Source organism: Falco rusticolus, chromosome 4, assembly GCF_015220075.1.
Source record: "Falco rusticolus isolate bFalRus1 chromosome 4, bFalRus1.pri, whole genome shotgun sequence".
Lineage (NCBI taxonomy): Eukaryota > Metazoa > Chordata > Aves > Falconiformes > Falconidae > Falco > Falco rusticolus.
In genome coordinates, this window is record NC_051190.1 from 26,223,428 (window position 1) to 26,244,194 (window position 20,767).

Here is a 20,767-nt window from a genome sequence, read left to right on the forward strand (position 1 = left end):
GTGCACAGCTCATGGTCCTCCCCCCGAGCCCCCGCAGCTTCCCCTGGCCGCAGAGGAAGAGGTCATAGGTGCTATATTTAGACTTGCAGAGCCCAATGAAGCACGTGCAGGGCAGGAGACGGATCGCACAAGCCATCATAGTGGCCCTTTGGGGTGAGCTTTGCCCCCTGCTCCACCACCAAGCCCACCTCATGCCCAAGCTGCACCGAGGGGTGTGACGGACACTGGGCAGGAGCTGGCACAGCCCCCGCAGGTGCTGCAGCTCTGCAGAACGCACCGCACGCTCGCCATGCAGCTCCCACCGCTGCAGAGCGGCTGCCACGGCTGTCCCCAGCGAGGGGACACATCTGCACCTCCCCAGCATGGCCCCTGCCCGGGCAGGGGGAGAACAGGCACTGCTCTGTGAGTGCCGGCAAGCGCTGGGACCAGGGAAGTTCAATAGTTTACTACCAATATTTGTCTTGGCCGGGCAGCACGGCTTGCTGGAGGAAGCAGGGCAGGGGGAGGGCTCCAAACATCCTCTGCATTCCTTATAACGAAAGTAAAGCCAGCGCTGTGGCACTTGTGCTTGGGGTTAACCAAATGTAAGGCCTTTTGTATTTAAAAATCCTGCAATAAAATATCCAGGGGTACAACTTTCCAAAAAGTGGGAGTGAGGGGCCTCGGTCATCCCCCTCCTCCCAAAAATTCCCAGCCCAAAGCTTTTGCACAAAAGCTGCCCACAGAGCTGATGTGGACACAGCACCCAAGCCCTCAGCTCTGCCTGCAGCTCTCCTTCCCCTCCCCTCCACCAACCCTCCTTCCACAGTCACCACTGCAAAATGCACCAGCTCCATCCTACAACACTGCTGGAAAACACGGGATCAAACTGAGATCTGACGCAATCGTGGAACATCAGTGCTCATTCACTCAGCCCACTCCACCACGACGCTCAGCTCCATAAACTACATGTTTTAAACGCAGCCCCTTGCAAATGAGAAGACCACAGAAGATGCCCCTTGCTTGCCAAATTCTGCAGGGAGCTAAGCACCCTCCTGGCCACTGCTCCCTGGGCGAGGGGCTGGTTATCTCCAGCTGGGGCAGCCGAACAGCCCCTCTGTGCTGGGGCAGATAAGTAGGTTGGGAGGCGGCTCTGCCAAAGGCCTGCGCAGCGGTGGGGGGTCCGGGACAAAGCGTGTGTCCGAAGCAGCACGGGAGGACCTGTGGCGATAACCCCCACAGCCAGTGCCAGGCTCCGGCTGCTCCCGCTGATAAAACCTGGCGAAGGCGGGTGCGCGGCGTCAGGCAGGCTCCGGTGCCGGCCGCAGGGTGCTGAGCACGCTGTGGTCCGTGCCCACGGGAAAGGCTGAAAAGGACCAGAAAGCTACAGGAAAAGTGGCTGCTCCGGGAACAGCCCCGGCACGATGCTCGCAATGCAGAGATGGATCTGGGTGCCCAGCAAAACCCAGCAGCTGCTTCAAGGAGCAGCACGAGGCAGTTTATCTCCCCACATTCAGGCTGCCCCAAGCACCTCTCCAGCACAACGTGGGGTCTCCCGTGCACCCCATCCCCAGGGCAGACCCAGGCCCTGATGCCAGTGAGCGCCCTGCGCTCATTAACAGCTGCCAGACAAGAGCAGGGAATTCTTCCAGGCAAAGCAGACTATTCACCCCTCTTAGAACTAATTAGGGCTTGTCTTAATTAAATCCTGCTAACCATGCACAACCCCAGGGCCAGAATTAACTGATTTACCTGGGATGGCCTTTGGCCGCTCACGAGGGACTGCTAGCCCGGCACGAGCCAGCCAGCCCAGCACCGGCCACGGTGGCTGTGGATATGGCAAGGCAGGAGCCATCAGGGCTTGGGAAGAGCCACTGGAGACCTGCCCCATGGCAGAGCATCGCTCCCCGGGGGATGCCAGTCAGCCCCATCCCCAAGGGCTGCAGGAGGAGCTGCTGGAGCACACCCAGATGAGTGCTCAGCCCGCCGAGGCAGGAGTGCAGGGATTAGCCCTCCCGCCACCTTTTGTGCTGCTAGTTTCTTTAACGGGATTAGTCCCTGTAAATCCGTAAGAGGGTTTAATCACATAATGCCTTGGGTGAGCGGCAGGGCTCTTGCGGGGCTACGCACTGGTGAGCCCCACCGATGGAGGGGACCAGGACTGCGATCAGACACCAGCTCCCAGCCCCACTCCTTCCCCCAGCATCCCTGGCTGCAGGGCAGCGCGCGGGATGGCTCGGTGCCAGGGCTGGAGACCCCTCCGAGGTAACGACCCCCTGCAAGGAGTCAGAGCCCAAGCGCCCTCAAAGTGGCCCCGCACACTACTGCTGCATCGGTGCCTATAGGGAATCATCTTTCTTACCTTCCCCTCTCTCATAAAGCTACTTTACAGTTCGGCTTTCACAGACTCACCACTAACGGACGTTTATTACCTACTTGTTTTACCCGGTAACAAACTCTTGCAAGGCTTTAGTGGGAAAAAGAGAGACATTTAGCCAACAAAATCCAGTTACAGTTTAATAAATGTATGCAGTAGTGGAACCAAAACACTCAGGAGTCCAGGCAAAAGCTGTAATGAAATCAAATTACAATACGCCAGAAATAATTATGTTGACAACTTGGGTTTTAATTTCTTATTTATAGAGACTTATGGATCTGGAGAAACCCTTTGCTGATTATGAGCTTAATTTTCTCTCTCTCATATCCCAATCTGGAGTCTCACAAGACCACTGCTTGTAAGATGTCCATACCTAGAGATACCCAGCCAAGGACTGGGAGCCCAAACCAGCTCAGTGCAGACGTTACTTTACACACCGAGCTCTCCTGTAGCGCTGGGTGCATCACCACCTCACAGTCTCCCAGACCAAAGGGCAGGAATGAAGCAGACAGGCAACACCACAGCCATCGCATCTCGCCTGCACACTTAGGGCTGCCAGCAGCAAAGGGATGTTGCCTTATGGATTTAAAGTCTTACGGATTAAAAGCAGCTCTTCCAAACCTTGTTTGGAAGTCAGGTGTGCCTGGCCGGTGGCTGGAAGCCCAGCTCCCTCCGGCCCAGGAACACGTGCTGTAAGTCAGCATACAGAGAGCATCTTTGCTCCATGTTTCCATTCCCCATTCTCCCCTGGGTAGAAGCAGCCCCGTGCCTGGCAGGGTGGGCAGGAGGAGGTGGGATTCACCCAGACCCACAGCATCACCAAGTCCGGGATCAAACTCCCGGAGATGTTTTATCCAACCACACTGTACAGTGGCACCAGAGACAGCCCTGGAGGAACAGCTGGAAACGTGCAGCATGTCCCCTCCTCCACAACTCATTTGGGTCTTGGGAATAAAGAATCCAAAAAACCAAACAAACCAAACCCAATAATGTTTTAAGGTTTCCCTCACCATGACAGGACCACGAGCCCAACCAGCCCAGAGAAACACCAAGTGACAGAGCAAAGTCACAGCAGAGGCTCTGTGCAGCTGCCAGGGCACATGCAGAAGGCCCCAATTCTGCCAGAAGATTTTTTAATTTATTTAAAACCATTTAATATTTTTACTATAGAACAGACCCATTAGACAGCTGGCGAGCAGCCCACTTGCAAGCGGGGCTGTTATTAAAGCAAGCTGCTCAAGTGCATCCCTGCAAGCAGAGGGGGCCGGGACTGGCTGTGCTAGAACAAGCTGCATTTTGAACGGCTCCCATTTAATATCAGTTTTCAAATCATTTTGAGGAAAAGCTTTTGATTACTCGAGGATGCAGAAGGGAACGTCACCGGCTGGACCACACGCAGCATCCCTTGGTACCAGCAGTGTCACCGCTCTGCCGCCAGGCAAGGGGCTGGGATGCAAACACACACCCCCACTCCTTTCCCCTCCTAGGGAGGTGGAGGGTCCCGGGGTGACCCCACTGTCCCCTCACAGGACCAGGTGTCCCTTGGGAGCATGTGGCCCCAGGAACAAAGACACTTGGCAGGGCACAGCTCCTCCCGATGCTAATCTGCCTCCTGCCTCCCGCTCCCTTCCACTCGCTTTGTGTTTCACTAAAAATATCACAGCGGAGGAAGTTTCTGCTGCGGGGTGGATGCTCTCCTCCCCGGGAGGGGCTTCCTGTGCTGCCCCGGCACAAGAATAACCCCCCAGCCGAGCCCTGTGCGGGACCTGCTGCCGCACCGAGCCTGGGCAGGGAGCAGCACGCAGGGGACCCTGCTCAGACCCCTCCTCCTGTCCCCCACAGCCCACCCATAGCTCCCAGGTGTTCTAAGTGACAGGACACAGCCACAATCCACATGAAAGGAAGTGCTCTGCATCCAAACCCCCTCCCCACAGCAGTGGGAGGCAGTGACTGCACGGGACCTGGGGGGCTCAGAACAGCACGCTCCAGCATGGCAAGCGCCACACTGCCTTCTTCACCTTACACCCGCCGTGGGTAAGCATCCCATCTTGCCTCTAGGTTGCATCCAGCGGGACGAGGCTCAGATCCCCGCCAGCACCATCTCTGAGCACTGCTGCAACACCCCACAGGCTCACCACAGCCCCAGGCTCAGCAAACGCTGCTCCTGACTGCAACGCTACCCCAGACAGATACCAAACCCAGCGAACAACAGCCCAAAGTTAATGGCTCGCCGATGCACAAAGGGCAAGCAGGCAGGACTGTGTGGGGAATGAGGCTAGGGCTGCCCTGGTCCCAGTGTAGGGGTCTATGGGACGCAGAGCCCCGCAGCCCCTCGAGCAGTGGGGACCCCACTGCTGCCAACTGTGGGGGCTGAAGTGCTGCCAGCTCCTGAAACACCCCAGCCCTATGCAACGGGAGCTCTGCAAAAACGTGTCTTGTCCTGTTCCTTCTAACCAAAAGCCAAGTCAGAGGGACCAGCGGTCTGACGAATCAGTTATTTCTATGCCTGTATCCTATTGCTGCCTGCACGGGAAAGGGGCAGGCTCCCAGGAAAGCACAACACGCTGGGCTCCTTGGAGCAAAGCCCACGGTGTAACAGGTTCCTGCAACCTGGACCACCACACCATTGCCCGCAGGCGAGGGGGGAGCATCCCACAGCCACCCCCGGAGATGTGCCCCAACCTCCATCCCCCAGAGGCTGCAGCTGCTCCAGAGCCCACCCGCACAGACTCTGCCCGGCCCCATGACACACGATGCCAGCGAGCCCAGCGCTATCAATAATGCAGCGGGGTCAGTGCCGGCGCAGGGCTGCCGGCTTCCCCACACACCAGCCCAACAGCCGCCTCTGCGATGGGATTGAAGCCCTAACCCCAAAAACAAGCCCAGCTTTGCTGCCGCTCCTCAGCTGAGCTTCTGCAGCAACCAGAGCGCTCACCATCCCCGTGCAGCCCACCACCCGCTGCAGTGCCGCTCTCCATGGGGAGGCAGGGGGTCTCCAGCACCGCTGTCCTCCTCCCGGCTCCCTGCAGGCATCTCCCCTTCCCCAGCAGGGATGTGGGAAGCCACGCTCCCACCCCATGCCCTCAGCCAGGCACAGCAGAGCATCAGCCCAAACTGCCAGCAGCCCTGGTGCAGAAACAGCTTTTCAGAGTTGGTTTTTATTTTAGCAGTGACACGCAGAACACGCACAGTGACAGCATCCCTGCCTCAACAGGGCACGCACACAGCTTTTCCTCTCAGCTCTGCCCTTTCAGACCTGCAGCAAGTGCTGCCGGGCTGGCAGCTTTCACAAAAATAGCTGCTGTGGGAAGGGCAGGGGACGCTGCAGGGACACAGCCACAGCTTCTCAAGCTCCACGCTGGAGGGCTTCCCCAAACCCTGCCCGCATGGAGGAACCTCACCCAGGTTGTACCAGGGACAAGCTTTGCTGTCCTGCCCCATCACCCTCTCCCTGCAAGTCTGAGCCTGCCACGGGGGCCCAGGAAGCACAGGATGCTGCAGGGATGTGCTTTAATTTAAACCATGCACTTATTTTTTTGTGTGTGTTTGGTATTTTTTTTTAATCACATAATTACTGCAGACATTTCTGCTCATGTTAGGTTTTATTACATCTTTGTGGTTATTCTACAAGCCCTAAATTTTGGGCCTCAACTGAGCTGGCAAAGTTCTCTGAAAACATCTGTCCTGAGTTACTCCCCTTCTAGCACTCCGGCAGAAAGCTGGCAAAGATGTTGCAACACAGTTTTCTTTGCAACAGAAAAAAGTTCTTATTCCTGACCCAAACAGAAGGATAAATATTTACTGCCTCAATGTCAGCGCTGGCCGCACACCTGCGGGTCCTGACAGACACCCAGGCACTGATCCATCCTCCTCCAGAAAACAGCACGTCTGTCCCCAGGCATGGCAGCTCGAGGGCTCTGGCTGCACACGGGAGCTCAGTGCTGCTTTCTGTCGCGACAGAGCTGGCCACAATCCCCCGTGTCAGCAGCGGGACACACATTCTCTGGCTGTTTGCAGTTCTGGCCAGCTGCAATGCCAAGGTGACATCGTCCCTCCCAGAGCAGGGGCAAATTAACAACCAGCTGCTAATTCCCCCCCATTAAAATTCCCAGACCCAACAGGCTGCTTGAATGCAGCAGCTACAAGAGGTGGGTTTGTTTCCCAAAAGATAAATGCTGGTTGTAAAGGTCCCTTTGCTCACCAGCTCCCTGCAGCCCTGCTTTGGTGTGACCAGAGCAGCAATGGAGGGGAACTGCATCACCCCGAAAGCATCTCGGTGGCTTTACTGCTCTTGTTTCTCCTACAAACACACCTGGAGAAAGCAGTGAGGCAGCAAGTCCCAAGGACACTGCTAACGTGGCTGGTGCGACCTGTGCAGCTGTGACGGGTCCCAGTACCAGCACGCACCACGCAGCAGGAGCAGGGACAGCCAAGCAAAGGTGCTGCCAGCCCCGGGCCACGCTGCTTGCACAGCACCAGCACTGCCAGGATGGCCAGCAGCACTGCTCAGCACCAGCCCAGCCCCACAGCACGCCTGCCTTTTATACACAGTTAGCCCAGGCATTTTATTAACTACCACCAGCAGCTCAGCCTGCGGTCCCAAAAGCACCTTTGCAATAAAAGGCGCTCACCACCAGGCAGTCCCTGACACGGAGACCCCCTGCCCGCTGCCTCCGGACCTTCCAGGGGGCTCGATGGTGGGTGCTTGGCCAGGCAGAGCCAGAGCCCCAGGGAAAAGCAGAGAACAGCCCAGTGGCCACAAGAACGTGCCTGGGACAGGGGGATCAATGGCACGGAGGTACGTGCCCTGCTGCTTCCCTGCCCAGGGGACACAGCGTGGGGCAGGCAGCAAGCAGGCAAACCCCTCCAGCCACGGACACGAGTGCAGTGCTGTGGGATGGGGCACAGCGCACCCTGCTCCCCGTGCCACCACGGCCATGCAGGGTGCAAGTCCCCAGGGTGCCAGGGCCAGCAGCGCTGTGACAGCCACAGCTGCTGGCAGCCAGCGCTGCTGACCTGCTCTCAGGGCAGGCAGCATGATTTTAAATACATGCTGAATTATTCATGGCATCACCGTGGTTCCTGGAGCACAAGGTCCTGGACACCAGGTCTCTGCCACAGGTGTGCACTGACCTCCCCACTCACAGCAGATCTCGGAGCAGGGGGGTCACTCTTGCAAAATAAGTCTGGGGCAGCACAAGGGAGGCTGGCATGGCCATGCCCACCCTGCCTGCTGCACCACCTTCCTGCTGCCCACCGCTACAACCACCCTGGGTGCCAGATTTCCCTCCTCTCTGTTTCAGTTGCTGGCTGCTTTGGGCTGCACTGCACAACCCAGCCTCAAACCAAGGAAAACTGCAGCCTTTACATAAACAAACGCTGCTCAAAGAAATGCTGCTCCATGGGAGTAGCCCAGAGTACCTCCGGGGAAGCTACACAAAAAGCCCCAGATGTGGCTGGGGACAAATCTCTGACTGGGCCCCAGCTGCCACAGCCCCACTGCAGGGGCAGAATCTCCCAAACAGCCCCGCAGCTCAGACACTGCATGCCCCCTGTGGTCCCAGCACCTGTGATCTACAGGATCTGGGTCAGGCTACAGCTGCTCCACAGAGGGACATGGCACTGGGGGGCTGAGCACTGCAGGGACTGGGGTACACCATCGCTCCCCTGGCCTCCAGCTGTTGTGGGACCTAGCAGGAGGGCCACATCACCCAGACCAAAAGCCTGGAGTAGGTCTTCCTACCATGAAGCAAGCAGGACTGCAAGGCACAGGAGCAGGATGCAAGTCCTGCTGCTCCAGCCACCCTTGACCTTGCACCAGGGTCAGTCACGGCCCTGGCACGGAGAAGTGACCTTGGCCAGGAGCACCCGCAGCACCCAGCTCTTCAAAGAGCCGCCACCTGCAGCAGCGAAAGCAAACCAGCCGCTGACGTGAGCTCCGCAAACACCCGACACTCAGCAGCCCGTCCCCAGTGTCCCCAATGCAGTGGGCATCGCCCCCAGGGTCAGCTCCCTTCGTCCAGCTCCGGCAAACACCAGCCCCAGCACAGCAAACGCCGCAGCCTTGCCGGCCCAGGCAAAGCCCCCAGCCAAGCATGGGTGCTTCTCCCCCTGCACCCCAGCCCTGCCCGGCTCTCCCCTCCCCACCTACCCCCTGCCTTGGAGGAGCCGAAACCCAAAGGCCGGAAAGGACCATCCCATTCCCCTCGCCTGACTTCCCATCAGCACGCGCTGTTGGACTGCGACCAGCAAACGCAACGGAGACAGGATAGGAAATCCCAGCTTGGAAAGGCGCCCCCAGCCAGCCACCTGCCCCCCAAGAAAGGCTCCTCTCCCACCAGCCATCCTGGGGGTGGGTGACCAGCCCTCCACCGCACTGACCCCCAGAGGAAACACACCCATCACCATCACACAGACCTTCAAACAGCTTCAAACCACACAATAAGTTAAAAAAAAATATTGCCTCCATGCCTGCTCCTGCCAGCCCAAGGGAAGCAGGGAGCCTCCGCTGCGAGATGCCAAACAGGGCCAGAGGGAAGGACTGGGGGCGAGACCCCCTCCTTAGCGCTGGAGACTCACATCCCTTCCACCCCATATCAGCATCACCTCTTATCTCTGCAGGGGAATTTCTTCAGCTGTTTCGCCATGGGAGCTCCTGAGGACACGAAGCTTTCCCGACTTTCCTACTTACACCCTCCCAGCAGCCCAGTGACCCTTCTGGGCCAGCATCCAGCCAGCACCCCACCTCCGAGGGGGCAGAGGCCGACCAGGCGCTGCAGCCCCTGCCAGCCCTGCAGGGGGGAGGAGGTGGAGGCATGTGCCCATGGCAGCTCCAGGCTGGAAGAGGCTGCTGAGCACCAGTGCTCCCTGGCTAGCAGCACAGCTGGGCTGCATGCAGAGTGGGGATGTGGAAGGGAAGGGGACAGATGGCTGCAGAGAGGTGCCAGAGTCACCGGCTCAGCCACGCGATGCCCACACCGCCCCTGCCAAGTTCACACCCTGAGCAAGGGCAGCGCCGGGACTGAGCCCTGCTATCTGCCGAGAGCAAGGCTGCGCCGTCTCCACCAGCCCAGCCCCAGCAGCAAGACAGCCATGGAAACTGGATGTTTTCCACACCAAATTCTTTCCTTTTTTGAAAGTTTACCAATAAAAGGCACTTACTGCAGAATCACAGTCCAGACCCAGGCCACTTGAAAAAGAGCTAATTTCCTTCCTATTTAAGCAAAAAGCTGAGAACACATTTGCCCCATATGTTCCCTCCCTCCTGCAAATAATGGAGGAGGGAGAAGCTCATTCACAAGCTCCAGCTTCACCGCGTCCCTGGTCCGTGCAGCCCGTCCCCACAGGCTGGGACACCAGCCTCAGCTGATGCAGTATGGGGTCACTCTTCCCCAGGGCTGACGAGCACACACACCCCCCAAGCCCTCCAGCAGCTCCCAGGGCTCCAGAGACCCTGGAGGGGCACAGGAGGGGACAGCAGCACAGCCCCTGGCAGCCAATGCTGCTCTGAGCAAGAGCAAACAAGGGTAAGGGGCAGCTCGCCCACTGCATCGGGACACAGCGGGGTCCCCAAAGCCAACAGCCGTGTACAGAAGGGTTTTCTCCAACCAGAAGCAACCCATGCTTGCAGAGGGAGGTAATTCCAGGGTGGCTGCACCCCCTGCCAGCTCTGCACCCAGCAGCCCCATGCACCACCTGGCTCTGCCCTCACCTTCCTGCTGCCGTGCGAGGAGAAGCTGTGCGAGTGCCTCTGGATGCTGCTCCCACTTAGATTCAGCTGCGGCTTCCAGACCTCCCCATTGTCGCTGCTCACCGACTTGGTGGGTGAGATGCCAGAGTTGAGCAGGATCCCACTGTGCACCATCTCCTCTGTGCACGTCAGGCGCAGGCTGCACAGGTACTCGTCCGTCTCCTTGTCTACCACAAGCAAGCGGGTCTCCGTCTCCACAGCTTTGATGCGCTGCACAACCTGGAAAGGAGAAGAACAACTGAGAAGAAACCCAGGGACCTCTCAGAGGTGGCAGGAGCTGGAACCAAGGACCACCAGCTCCCTCACACCTTCCTGCAGATTTGGTCTTCCTGCAGGGTGCGAGTTTGCCGTCACCTCCAGCCAGCAGTGATGGGAGAAGGGCAGAGCATGGCTTTGGGGGACCCCCAGGATGGAGCAGCCTGCAGCGCTGGGTGATGATGGTGATGCCTCCTTCCAGCCCTCACCATGCAACCCATGTGACAGCTCTGCCCAGAGCACCTGTACAGACCACCAGGGCTCCCCCACCCTGCTCAGACAGGAGCTTTCACAGACACTGCTCCGTTGCCCCCCAAGCATCAGAAACCCTGCTGCCTGGCTTTGTCCCTTAAAGGGACAACACAACCTGTCCCACCATGCAAGCCACCTCACACACCCTCATTTCCTTGATCTGGGGTGTCCTTCCTCCCCCTTACCTGGGGCAGGGCAGAGAGCCAGGGTGCACCAAGCACCCGTGCATGCATTCAGTGGCTGGGCTGCCTATGCCAGGTGCTCCCCACCACACCAGCATATGGTACCCCCAGCCCTGGGTGGATTTACAAACGAAACAAGCAGATCTGCGCATCCACCCCTGGTCCATGCTCAGGGCCAGCAGAGATAAGGGAAGGCAGCGCTGGGAGCAGATGGGCCCATCTCTGGCAGGATCCAGCTCCAGGCAGCGCTGAATGGGGACCATTGTCCCTTGGCGGGGATCGGTGACTGGCAGGGGCTCTGAAAGGAGCTGGCAGTGTCGGCATGGTGGGGAGAACCGGGAGAGCTTGATCCCACCCGTGGCCGGGCAGGGGGGTGGATCACACCAGGGTGAGCTGCAATGGGAACAGGGCAAAACCAGGACATGCACCAGAGCAAGGGAAACCACCTCCAGACTCCCCCCGGCAGCAAAGGGCTCTGCTGGGCCACCTCCTCTCTGCACAGCCCTTCATCCGGAGGAGGAGGAGGAGGGGTCATACCACCAGCAATGCTTGGCAGCCATACCATGGGGTGGCTCTGAAGACCACAGACCCGGGACCCCCCCCAGCGTGCTGGGAACCCCCCAAAGCAGCACTGGGTTTCCTTACAGGGCTCCTGCTCTGATCTAGGTCACACCGGCCAGACACACTGCAACCACCAAGGTTATAAGCAACAAACAAGCCTAATGTGCAATTAACTAGCATTTATTTACTCCCCTGCAAGCTCCATTCAAGGTCAGAGCCAGTATCTGCAAACAAAAAAAAAAAAAAACGAACCACACACACCCAACAATTTATAGACTGCAGACCAGGCTGCTTGCTTGCCCCAAACCAAGTGATCTGCTGCAGGCTGCAGCCTCCGTCCCCACGTGGCACGCTGAGCGGCAGCATGCCCAGGGCTCCCATCCGGAACCGCCCTGAAGGGTGCTGTTCCATCAAGCCCCAGAAAATCCATCTGCTCGCTTTCAGATCTATTTACACACGACATCAGACAGTGCTGCTGATACCAGCAAGGCAATGCCTGCGCCAGGCCCCTTCTCCCAGAGGAGACCTGCAAGTGGGCAGCCAAGGTGCGGTGGCACAAGATGCAGACAGGCAGCACCTGTGGGGAGCGTGCAGGAGAAATGTGCCAGGTCCTGCACAGCGACATCCCTCAGACCCCAGGTTTGGGTGCTGCAGGCATTAGGGCAGCACGGTTAATCACAGGCAGGGAGCAGGGTGCCACAGACCGCAACAAAAGGCAGAGGGACCAGAGAAGCACTCCAACCCGCCGCGGTGCTGGGGCTCAACTTGCTCCCAACCTCCCCAGCAGCCATGGCAAGAGCAGCGATGAAGCAAGCATCCCCCCAGCCCTGCGAGTGCCAGGGGCTGAGCCCCGCAGGGATGGAGAGCAGGCACAGGGCAGCCCTTCGCCCTCTCCCATCAGCAGGGATGGGCAGAAGGGGCTTTCTGTGACAAAGTCCCAGGCAGCGCATCACTCGGGGGACAGAGTGGGGAGGCGGAAGGCAAAGCAGCATCCAGGCACATGGCGAGGTCCTGCCCAAGGCAGGCAGAGCCTGGCACCCTACCCGCTTCCGAGCCATGCTCACAGCCTCCAGTCCGCAGCTTTTCTGAAAACGACACAGCCTCCCCTGTGCATCTGGCGCCTGGGGACCTTCTCAGCACCGGTCCCAGCCCCATAATTTCCGCAGCTCCACCCAAAAAGACTTTCACCCCTGGTTACACCAGCACCAGCCAGGCAAAGGCGGCCCGGGCTCTTCCACCCTTGCCAAACAACAGCTGCCCAGCAAGGAGGCTTGTGGTGCCACGCGAAACAGCTCGGCTCATCCCTCCCACCCCAAAAGAGGTGCCCCTGCCCGCACAGCACGCTGCCAGCTCGGCAAGGACCTGGTTTTCCTGGCTTGGGGCACAGCAGGAGGGCAGGAGCCCACCACTCTGCCTGGCACATGACACCCGCCCAGTGAGGAACCAATGAGCCAGGATGCAATTTCACATCCGAGACATGAAACTCCCTGAGAACACGTTCTGCCTTTGCTCCTTGGGTAAGGCCAGGAAAAAACAGAGAACAAAGACACAAATGCTGCCAGCTTCAGCTCGAAACACAGTTACACCCAAACAGCAAGGCCTTGTGTGCTGCGGGCTCCATCCTACCACAGCTTCAGATGCACGTGGAGAAGCATTACTTACTCAAGGTCAGGGAGCTCAGTAGTGCAAGGAGAGGCCATGGCAAACCGGCTGCTCTAACCTTGTGCCTGATCCGCCATGGCATTGCCCTTCCCGCCGTCCAGCAGTGCCAGGCATTATTTTTTTTTGGGGGGGGGGGGGGGGGGAAGAGGTTCTTGCTGTATTGAGGCAGGAGGAAGGGTGATCCCAGCACACGTCCCGGGACAGGGCTGCTCCTGCTCACACCACTCGCATGCTCACACACACACACTAATGCCATCCCAGCAGGAGCACGGCACAGCAGCGAGCTCCACAACACCTGATGGGACACTGCCTCCCATGCACCACTCTGCAGCGGGGAGCGAGCGCCAGCAGCTCCGTCCTGCCTCCGCCAACAGAAAATGGAAGACAGAAAGATTTCTCCCATTTCACTTCACCTACTGCAAGACCCCAGCACTTTTCAAAGACACAGCTGGCTGCCTCAGCTCCGCTATCACCCATGCCCAGCATCCCAGTCTCAGCAGGGAGGTCTGATGGTTTCCAGTACGACGGGTGCCTTACAGGAACGCAGCCCTCCTTTCTGCCCAACCAGATCAAAGATGTGGATCCTCCTTCAAGGGTTTTGAAATCACATTCAAGACAAACATTAACTTTTACACAGCTGGCTCAGATCATCAAAACAGGCTCCATTCACCACAAAACCCCACCAGGCCCATGGAGAGGGGCTCACAAGGCTTTACTGGAGCCACCAGGAAGGCTCTGCCTCACCTTCAGCACAGCAGCATCCACACCTGGGGGGTGAAGCCCTGGAACCCACAGCCCCCCAGAACTCGGCCAGGTCCCCGAGCTATGCAAGGCACATCCCTGCCCTGCCCCGGTAACGCGCTGGCAGGGGGGCTCGGCCACATGTTTTAAGTTACTGAAGCACCAAACCCCGCAGCGTCCCATGAGCCATTAGGCAATGGGCACATTCGGTGCCATGCCTTGCCAAGCTCTTGGACTCTGGTGGGACAAGAGCTGCTTCAATCTCATCACTTTTTTTTTTTTTTAACTAAACTGTTTAACAAATAGAAGTTTCAGTTTTATAAACAGAAAAATGACAAGCCTGAAGCATGCAGCTTCTGTTACAGGGCTGAGAAACAGCTCGCCTGGACCCACCCCACCCCCAGCCACAGCCACGGTCTAGGAACAACCATTACCCCCACACACGCCCCATCTCCATTAAACCGGACTGCTCAGCACCCGGAGAGCTTTGCCAGCAGGTTTTAGGGTACCCCTGCACACTGGGGGCTGCCCAAGCCCGAGCAGCTCACCCAAGGCGGCCAAGAAAAGCCACAGAGGAGCTGGAACTAAAGCCTGGGTCCCCCATTCCTCTCCGCCCCCAGCTGCGCCCTACAGCAGTGCCCTGCCCCACTGAAACACCTCTAGCTGTCCCCCCCCGTGCCCAGAAACCCAGCAGGAGGAAGGGTGATCCCAGCACACGTCCTGGGGCAGGGCTGCTCCTGCTCACACCACTCGCATGCTCACACACACACACTAATGCCATCCCAGCAGGAGCACGGCACAGCAGCGAGCTCCACGACACCCGATAGGACACTGCCTCCCATGCACCACGGGAGCTCAGCATCCCTGGCGCACACCCCCACAGCCCCAGGCCCAGGGTTTGGGGGGCACCCACCGCTGCAGCCCCCAGGATGCCAAGGCCAAGGATGCTCCAGCGCAGCGGTTTTGGGGAGCAAAGCACGGCTCCAGCCCGGCCCTGGGTGGCTGCAGCCGGGCACAGCCGAGCCGGGGGGGGGGGGGGCAGAACCGGGGAGCAGCAGGCAGCTGCTGCCCTGCCCGTACCTGGTGGTGCGTCTCCTGCTCCACGTTGAGCCCGTTCACCTCGACGACGCGGTCCCCGGCGCGCAGCCCCGCCGCCTCGGCCGGCGAGCCGGGCTCCACTTTGCGGATGAACTGCCCGCTCTTGCCCTTCTCGCCGTGCAGGTGGAAGCCGTAGCCGCTCTCCCCCTTCAGCATGCGGCACAGCCGCGGCTTCAGCTGGTCCTTGGCCATGGCCGGGGCGGGCGGGGGCAGGCGGCCGCGGGGCCCCTTTTATGCGCGGCCCGGGGCGGGCGCGGAGCGGCGGGGAGCGGGGGGGCGGGCCGGGGCCGCGGCCGGGGCCGGCGCTGGGGCTGGGGCTGGGGCCGGGGCGCTGCGCAGCGCGGCCATGCTGCGCGCTGCCCCGCGGCGCCGGGAGCGCGGCGGCCGGGGGCGGGGCCGGGGGCGGGGCGGAGCCGCAGCTCGGGACGGGGCGGGGAGAACCGGCACCGGCACCGGGCGGACGGAGCCGAGGGACCCCCGCGGCCGATGGTGCGGGAACGGCCGGGGTTGATCGGAGCCATCCGCGGCGCTGCGGCTCGGCTCCGGCTCCGGTCCAGCTCCCCCGGGGCAGCGCCAGACCTCCCCCCAGGGCAGACCCCGCCCGGGGCAGCACCGAGACCCCCCTGGGGCAGCGCCGAGACCCCCGTGGCAGGACTGAGCCCGCTCCTGGTGTACCACTGAGCCCCCCCCGGAACAGCACTGAGGCCCCCTGGAGCGGCGCTGAGACCCCCAGGGTAGCACCGACCCTCCCTGCGGCAGCACCGAGCTGGTGTAGCACTGAACCCCCGCTCAGGGCAGCACTGAGCCCTCACCCCACCCCGTGCAGTGCTGAGCCCCCTCCTGGTGTTGCTCCCCCTCCCCCCTCTCCGGTGTAGCACCGAGCCCCCCCCGGGCCACGCCAGCAGGCAGCCCCTCGGACTGGAGCCCACCACCCTCCAGGCCAGCCTGGGGATGCTGCCCCCCACATCTGTTGGCCGGGACCCCCCACCGCTGCCCACCGGGGAGGGGTACCTGGGCCTGGGCTCATCCATGGGGCAGCGGGACACAGGCCAGGGGCACCCCGTGGAGGGGAGGCTATGGGGGGCAGGGCCCCTCATCCCCAGGGTTCATCCCAAAGGGATGGGATGCGCTGGGAGCCCCCTGGGTCCGGAGAGGGCAGGATGCAGCCCAGCGGCTCCTGTGCCCACGCAGCCCCAGCCTGGGACGGCAGGAGCTGTGGAGCTCCTTGTGGGATGTCACACGTGGAGCTCGTCCATGCCAAGGGGTTCAGAAATGTTTTGTGACCCTCTGAACACCAGGCTGGGGTTTGTTAGTGGGCAGCTCCGCTGTGCTGGTCCTGGCCATTCCCGGCTCCATCCCAGGTGCCCAGGCAGAGAGGCCATCCAGGTTTCCCCTGGAATCAGCTTGTTTTGGTGAAACGCCGAGATCCTCGTCTTCACCCTCTTGCATTCCTAGTCTTCATTTCCTTGAAATCTTTCACAAGGAGGAAACGACCCAGCTCAGCCGGGGCAGTGCTGCCGCTGTGTGCTGCCTGCCTCTCACAGGTTTTCTAGCTCTCCTCTACTACCTCTCCCTCCTCAGCTGCTCTCCTACCCGGTTTTTACAGAGCTAAAGCAAATGCAGCACCCAGCTTGGCATGGTAAGTAAACCACTCCAGACATGAATCTTGATTCTCTTTTAATTTGCAGTCAACCCAACAAAGAAAGACTCCCACTGCAGTTATACATAAAGTCACTCTTCAAAGGGAAGGTGTCTGAACCAAAAAGCTGCTCGGCGGCGTGTCTTAGAGGAGAGTCACTGTTCTGGAAGAGAATGGCATTACGTGTCTCCGGCGATGCTTCCCACCCTTGTTTCCTACAGGCAATGTGGCTACTTGGGTGTTGTGCCCAAGGAGAGGGCGCAGTGTGGCTACGGCCGCGTGCTGGGCACTGGCCCCCACGGGCACTCGGTGCTGGCCCTCGAGGTGCCTGTCACCCTCAGCCAGCAGCGGGCTCAGCCCCGGCTCCAGCACCGTTTGCAGCCAGGGAGGTCGCACCGCGGATGATGCCAGCTGCCCCTGCTCCGGGGGTCCTTTGCTCTCCGCGGCGCAGCAGAAGTGCTGATCTCGGCACAAAATCTTGGGTGACACAAGAGGAGGCCAGAAAGCCGGGAAATTCGGAGGCTGTTTTATTTGCTGTACGACACAAGTAGTCCCTTGAGCCTCTTTGTGGAGTCCTGAAGCTTTTTATCAGGCTGGAGGAGTGCGAATAATTGATTTTTCCACTCACTGGCCAAACCAAAAACCTGGAGGGAGGAGGGGGAGGAGAAGGAATCGTTTCAAGTTTATTTGAACAAAAAAGTTTCTTTTTATTCAGCGCAATAAAAACACGAGAGACAAAATCTTTTGGGTGGTCAGACAGAATATTTTAACCCTTTTGAATGTCTTTAAAAGAGTTGGTAGCTTGCAAAATAAAAAAAAAAAGGGACAAAAAATCATTTCAAAGAGGTGAATTTTTCAAAACTGCTTATTTTCTTGAGCACAAGCATTTTCTCAAGTGTGACCTGGACTTGTGGTTTTTTTCCAACCTCAGTGTCCCCAAAAGGTGTTTTTTTCTCCAAAAAAACATCTATTAATTGTAGCGAAATTAAGGAGGGTCAGGCACCAAGCGTCAGCTGTCCAGCAAGAAGATGTAACCCAAAAGAGATGCCGGGATCTGCAAACCATTCCCAGGAAGGCTTTAGCAAACCTTCCCTGCCCACCTCTGCTGGGTGCAGGAGGCAGCAGCAGCCCAGCACCCACTGCCTGGGGGCACCGGGACCCCCAACCCAGCCCCCGCTGGGTCCCCTCTCCTGCAGGGACACACGGAGGGTTTGGTAGAGCCCCGACTCAGCACAGCAGTTTTGCCTGGCTGCTCCTGGTTGCGCACCTTATGAGCCTAAACCAGAGCATTTCTGTCACAATCCCACCACTCTACGGACCGATGGAGCTGAGACAGTGCAGGGGTGGGGGCTGTCCCCCTGCCCTGGGACGCACAGCTCAGCGCACGCTTTGCCACCGGCATGGTGCAAGGAGAAACGCTGTATTTTCTTAGTGCAGCTGGTGGGGGATGCTCCTTTGTGCAAAGAAGCTGGAACAAACTTGAAAATGCTTTGTGCGAAGGTGCATCCTCACACGGTGCAAGACCCCTGCGGTGCTCAAGGCTGTCCTCCCTTTTCCCATCTGTGGCCCATTGTGGGAAAAAAGGAGAGAGCACAGGAGGGCTCCTGCGCTTGCTGGTATAACAGAGCCATGATTAAATCTGGCAGATACTGCACAGGCAAGGTTTTTCCACTTAAACTTCCGTGTGTCTTGATTTGGGCACATATTTAAGTCTGAATTGGGCCAGCCTGGAGCCTGAGGAAGTTCACTGTGTGCTTACTGGCTTGGAAGCGTTTGAAGCTCTTTTTGTTTGACATCTGCTTCTAATTCCTTCACTGCACTTGGTTGAGCAGAGACCGAGAATTACACCTGTGTCCTGAACCCTGTTTGCTTTAGGCCTGATCCTGTTGCATCACTCAGGCAAAACACAGATGCTGTGAGGAGTTTCACAATCACAGAAAGCGGGCTGGACCGGCAGGCTCCCTGTGGTGTCTGAGGGAGGAATTTTTGGAGCCCATGAAGCCCATCTTCATTCAGAAACTGGAAAAACCTTGGCTGATAACCTGAGCCTGTTGAGAATGGTTCATTTCTAAGGTCAGGGCGTCAGGGTGAGGAGCTCTTTGATTCGGAGGATGGTTTGCCATGGTGGTGGTGGGGTCGCTGGGCTGTGCTAGTCCTTCCAAAGAAAGAAGGTTTTGCACGTGCCTTTGGGCCATCTTCTGCCAAAGAGGACACACATTTTCAAGATGCCAGGAGCCCCATGTCTTGTTCGTGGCTCCACATCGTGCCTGCTGGATGGCTTTGGGCAGATCTTGTGGCTTCTCTGTTTCCCCCCTCTCCCCAACTCTCCCCTGGGATGCGGGTCTCTCCTTGTGCCTGTCCTGCTTGGCGACAGGAGCATCGCCAAAGGCAGGGGGAGAACGAGGAAAAGGCTGGGTGCTGCCAGACACCCCTCCCTTCAGCTTTCGTGAGACACTGGTTTCCATCTCAGCCATGGGAGCAGCTGGCAGGGAGATGCTCTTCCTCCCGTTCAGCCTCCTCCTCCCCAGCAGCACACGTTGGCTGCTGTTTATCCACCGCCTGCTCCACACCCAGCTTTCCACCGTGGAGCCAGAGCTCACTGGGCTGGTTGCAGCCAGGCTCCACATCCTGAGAGACCTTGGCCACCCACAGCACCTTCTGCCTGGGTGTGGAGGAAGACCCGGGTCCCTCTGCCCAGGCTCAGGGATGTACCCTTGTCAGCAGTGGTGTTGGACAGTCCTTGCTGGGAGCTGCAGAGAGCTGCTGCTACTGCAGTAATTGGCTCGTGACTATTAATAAACGAAGTCTCGGGCTTTCCGCCTGGCGTGGATGCGGCCGTGCTCATTCCTCATTTGTTTCGCCATCACTCAGCGTGGGGCTGCTGGGTCCTGGCTGCTCTCGGGGAGCAGCAGCTCTCATGGAGCGGGGAAAGGCCAATGATTTATTTGTGCTGCCAGAGGAACTGGGAACGAGAGGAAAGCTCATAAAAGGCACGGTCTCATTTTCTCTAAGCCTCTGTGTGTGGCACTATTGAGCTGTAAACATTTTCTAGGTTAGATTTATGGGGATAGAAGGGGAACTGATCATTAGGAGGATTAATTATATGCTCTGTGGATTGTGAAAGTCCAGAAAGTTCAGTTATGCTGCTCTTGCACAAGCTGTCAGGTAGGAATCTGCCCAGGTCCTTTATTATTTGCAAGCAGATAGCAGCGCTATGGCTACCAAGCTGGATGAGGCCCGGCAGCACATGGTGCTGTGCAGGCATGGAGCTGGCGATGGTCCCCAGCCCGGCTGGGCAAACCCAAGACCTCCCACATGCCAGCACACCCACAGACAAGAGTACAAGCAATGATGCTGCTCCTGCACCCTGGCAGCGTGCAAACCTCCCTGCTCCACACCCGCCGCGTCCCCATGGCACGGGCACCCTGCTGCCTCTGCCCATCATTTTCCCCTGGAAAAGCTAAATGTCTCTAACAGCTATGGGAAAACCATACGGATAATATGACTGCAGAGGGACTTGCTTCTGGAGAGGCCGATGCTGGCACAGCTCGTTTCCTGAGCTGGATGCCAGCTGGTGCCGGTGCCATCACCGGCGTGCCGTTGTGCCTGCCGCAGCAAGGATGTGGATGTAAGAGAATCAGTGAGCCCTGCAGCTGGCTCTGAGGCCCCCTGTCCCTGTGAGCACCCATCGCTAGCAGCATCCCATCCCCAGCAGCATCCCATCCTTGGAAGTACCCATCCCCAGCAGTACCCCACCTCCAGCAGTACCCCATCCTTGAAGCAGACATCCCCAACAGCATCCCATCGCCAGGAGCACCCATCCCTGGGAGTACCCATCCCCAGGAGCACCCACCCTGGGTGAGACTGGTGGCAGAGCAGCGCTGGTGAGCAGGTCCACAGAAGTGCCAGCGCAGTGGCAGGGACCTCAAAGGTGCTCCAAAGAGAGGTCCCTGCCAGTGCCCAGCCAGGCGGGCAGCGCTACCACCCAAGGAGCCATCGGCATTCGTTCCTGCCACGCTCCACCACGGCTGGCTCCTGTCCTGCCAGGAAAAGCGGAGTCCCCATGTGCTGACATGGAAGCTGGACCCAAGCCCCAGGGCAGGGGGTGAGGGTGGCCTCAGCAGGGAGCTGCAGAAGCACCTCAAAGAGGCTCTTTCAGGGCTGGAGGTGGATGGAGATGGTGGGGCTCCCAGCTTCACCCAGCTGGGACCCCCCCCCCCCCCACCAGCCCAGCCGCGGCAGCCCGGGGGGCTGGGAGTGCAGCCGGCCCG

General features: G+C 59.0%; 1 protein-coding gene across 1 annotated transcript in view; it reads right to left on the minus strand.

Moving 5' to 3' along the window:
* SLC9A3R2 (SLC9A3 regulator 2) overlaps nucleotides 1-15,109 on the minus strand; it is a 40,377-nt gene extending 25,268 nt beyond the window's left edge. The window contains exons 1-2 of the mRNA XM_037383643.1: nucleotides 14,840-15,109; nucleotides 10,068-10,325 (exon numbers count right to left, since the gene is read on the minus strand). Coding sequence (XP_037239540.1) covers nucleotides 10,068-10,325; nucleotides 14,840-15,049 — 468 coding nt within the window. The 5' untranslated portion in view covers nucleotides 15,050-15,109. The remainder of the gene's footprint in view (nucleotides 1-10,067; nucleotides 10,326-14,839) is intronic.
* Nucleotides 15,110-20,767: the final 5,658 nt, after the last annotated feature.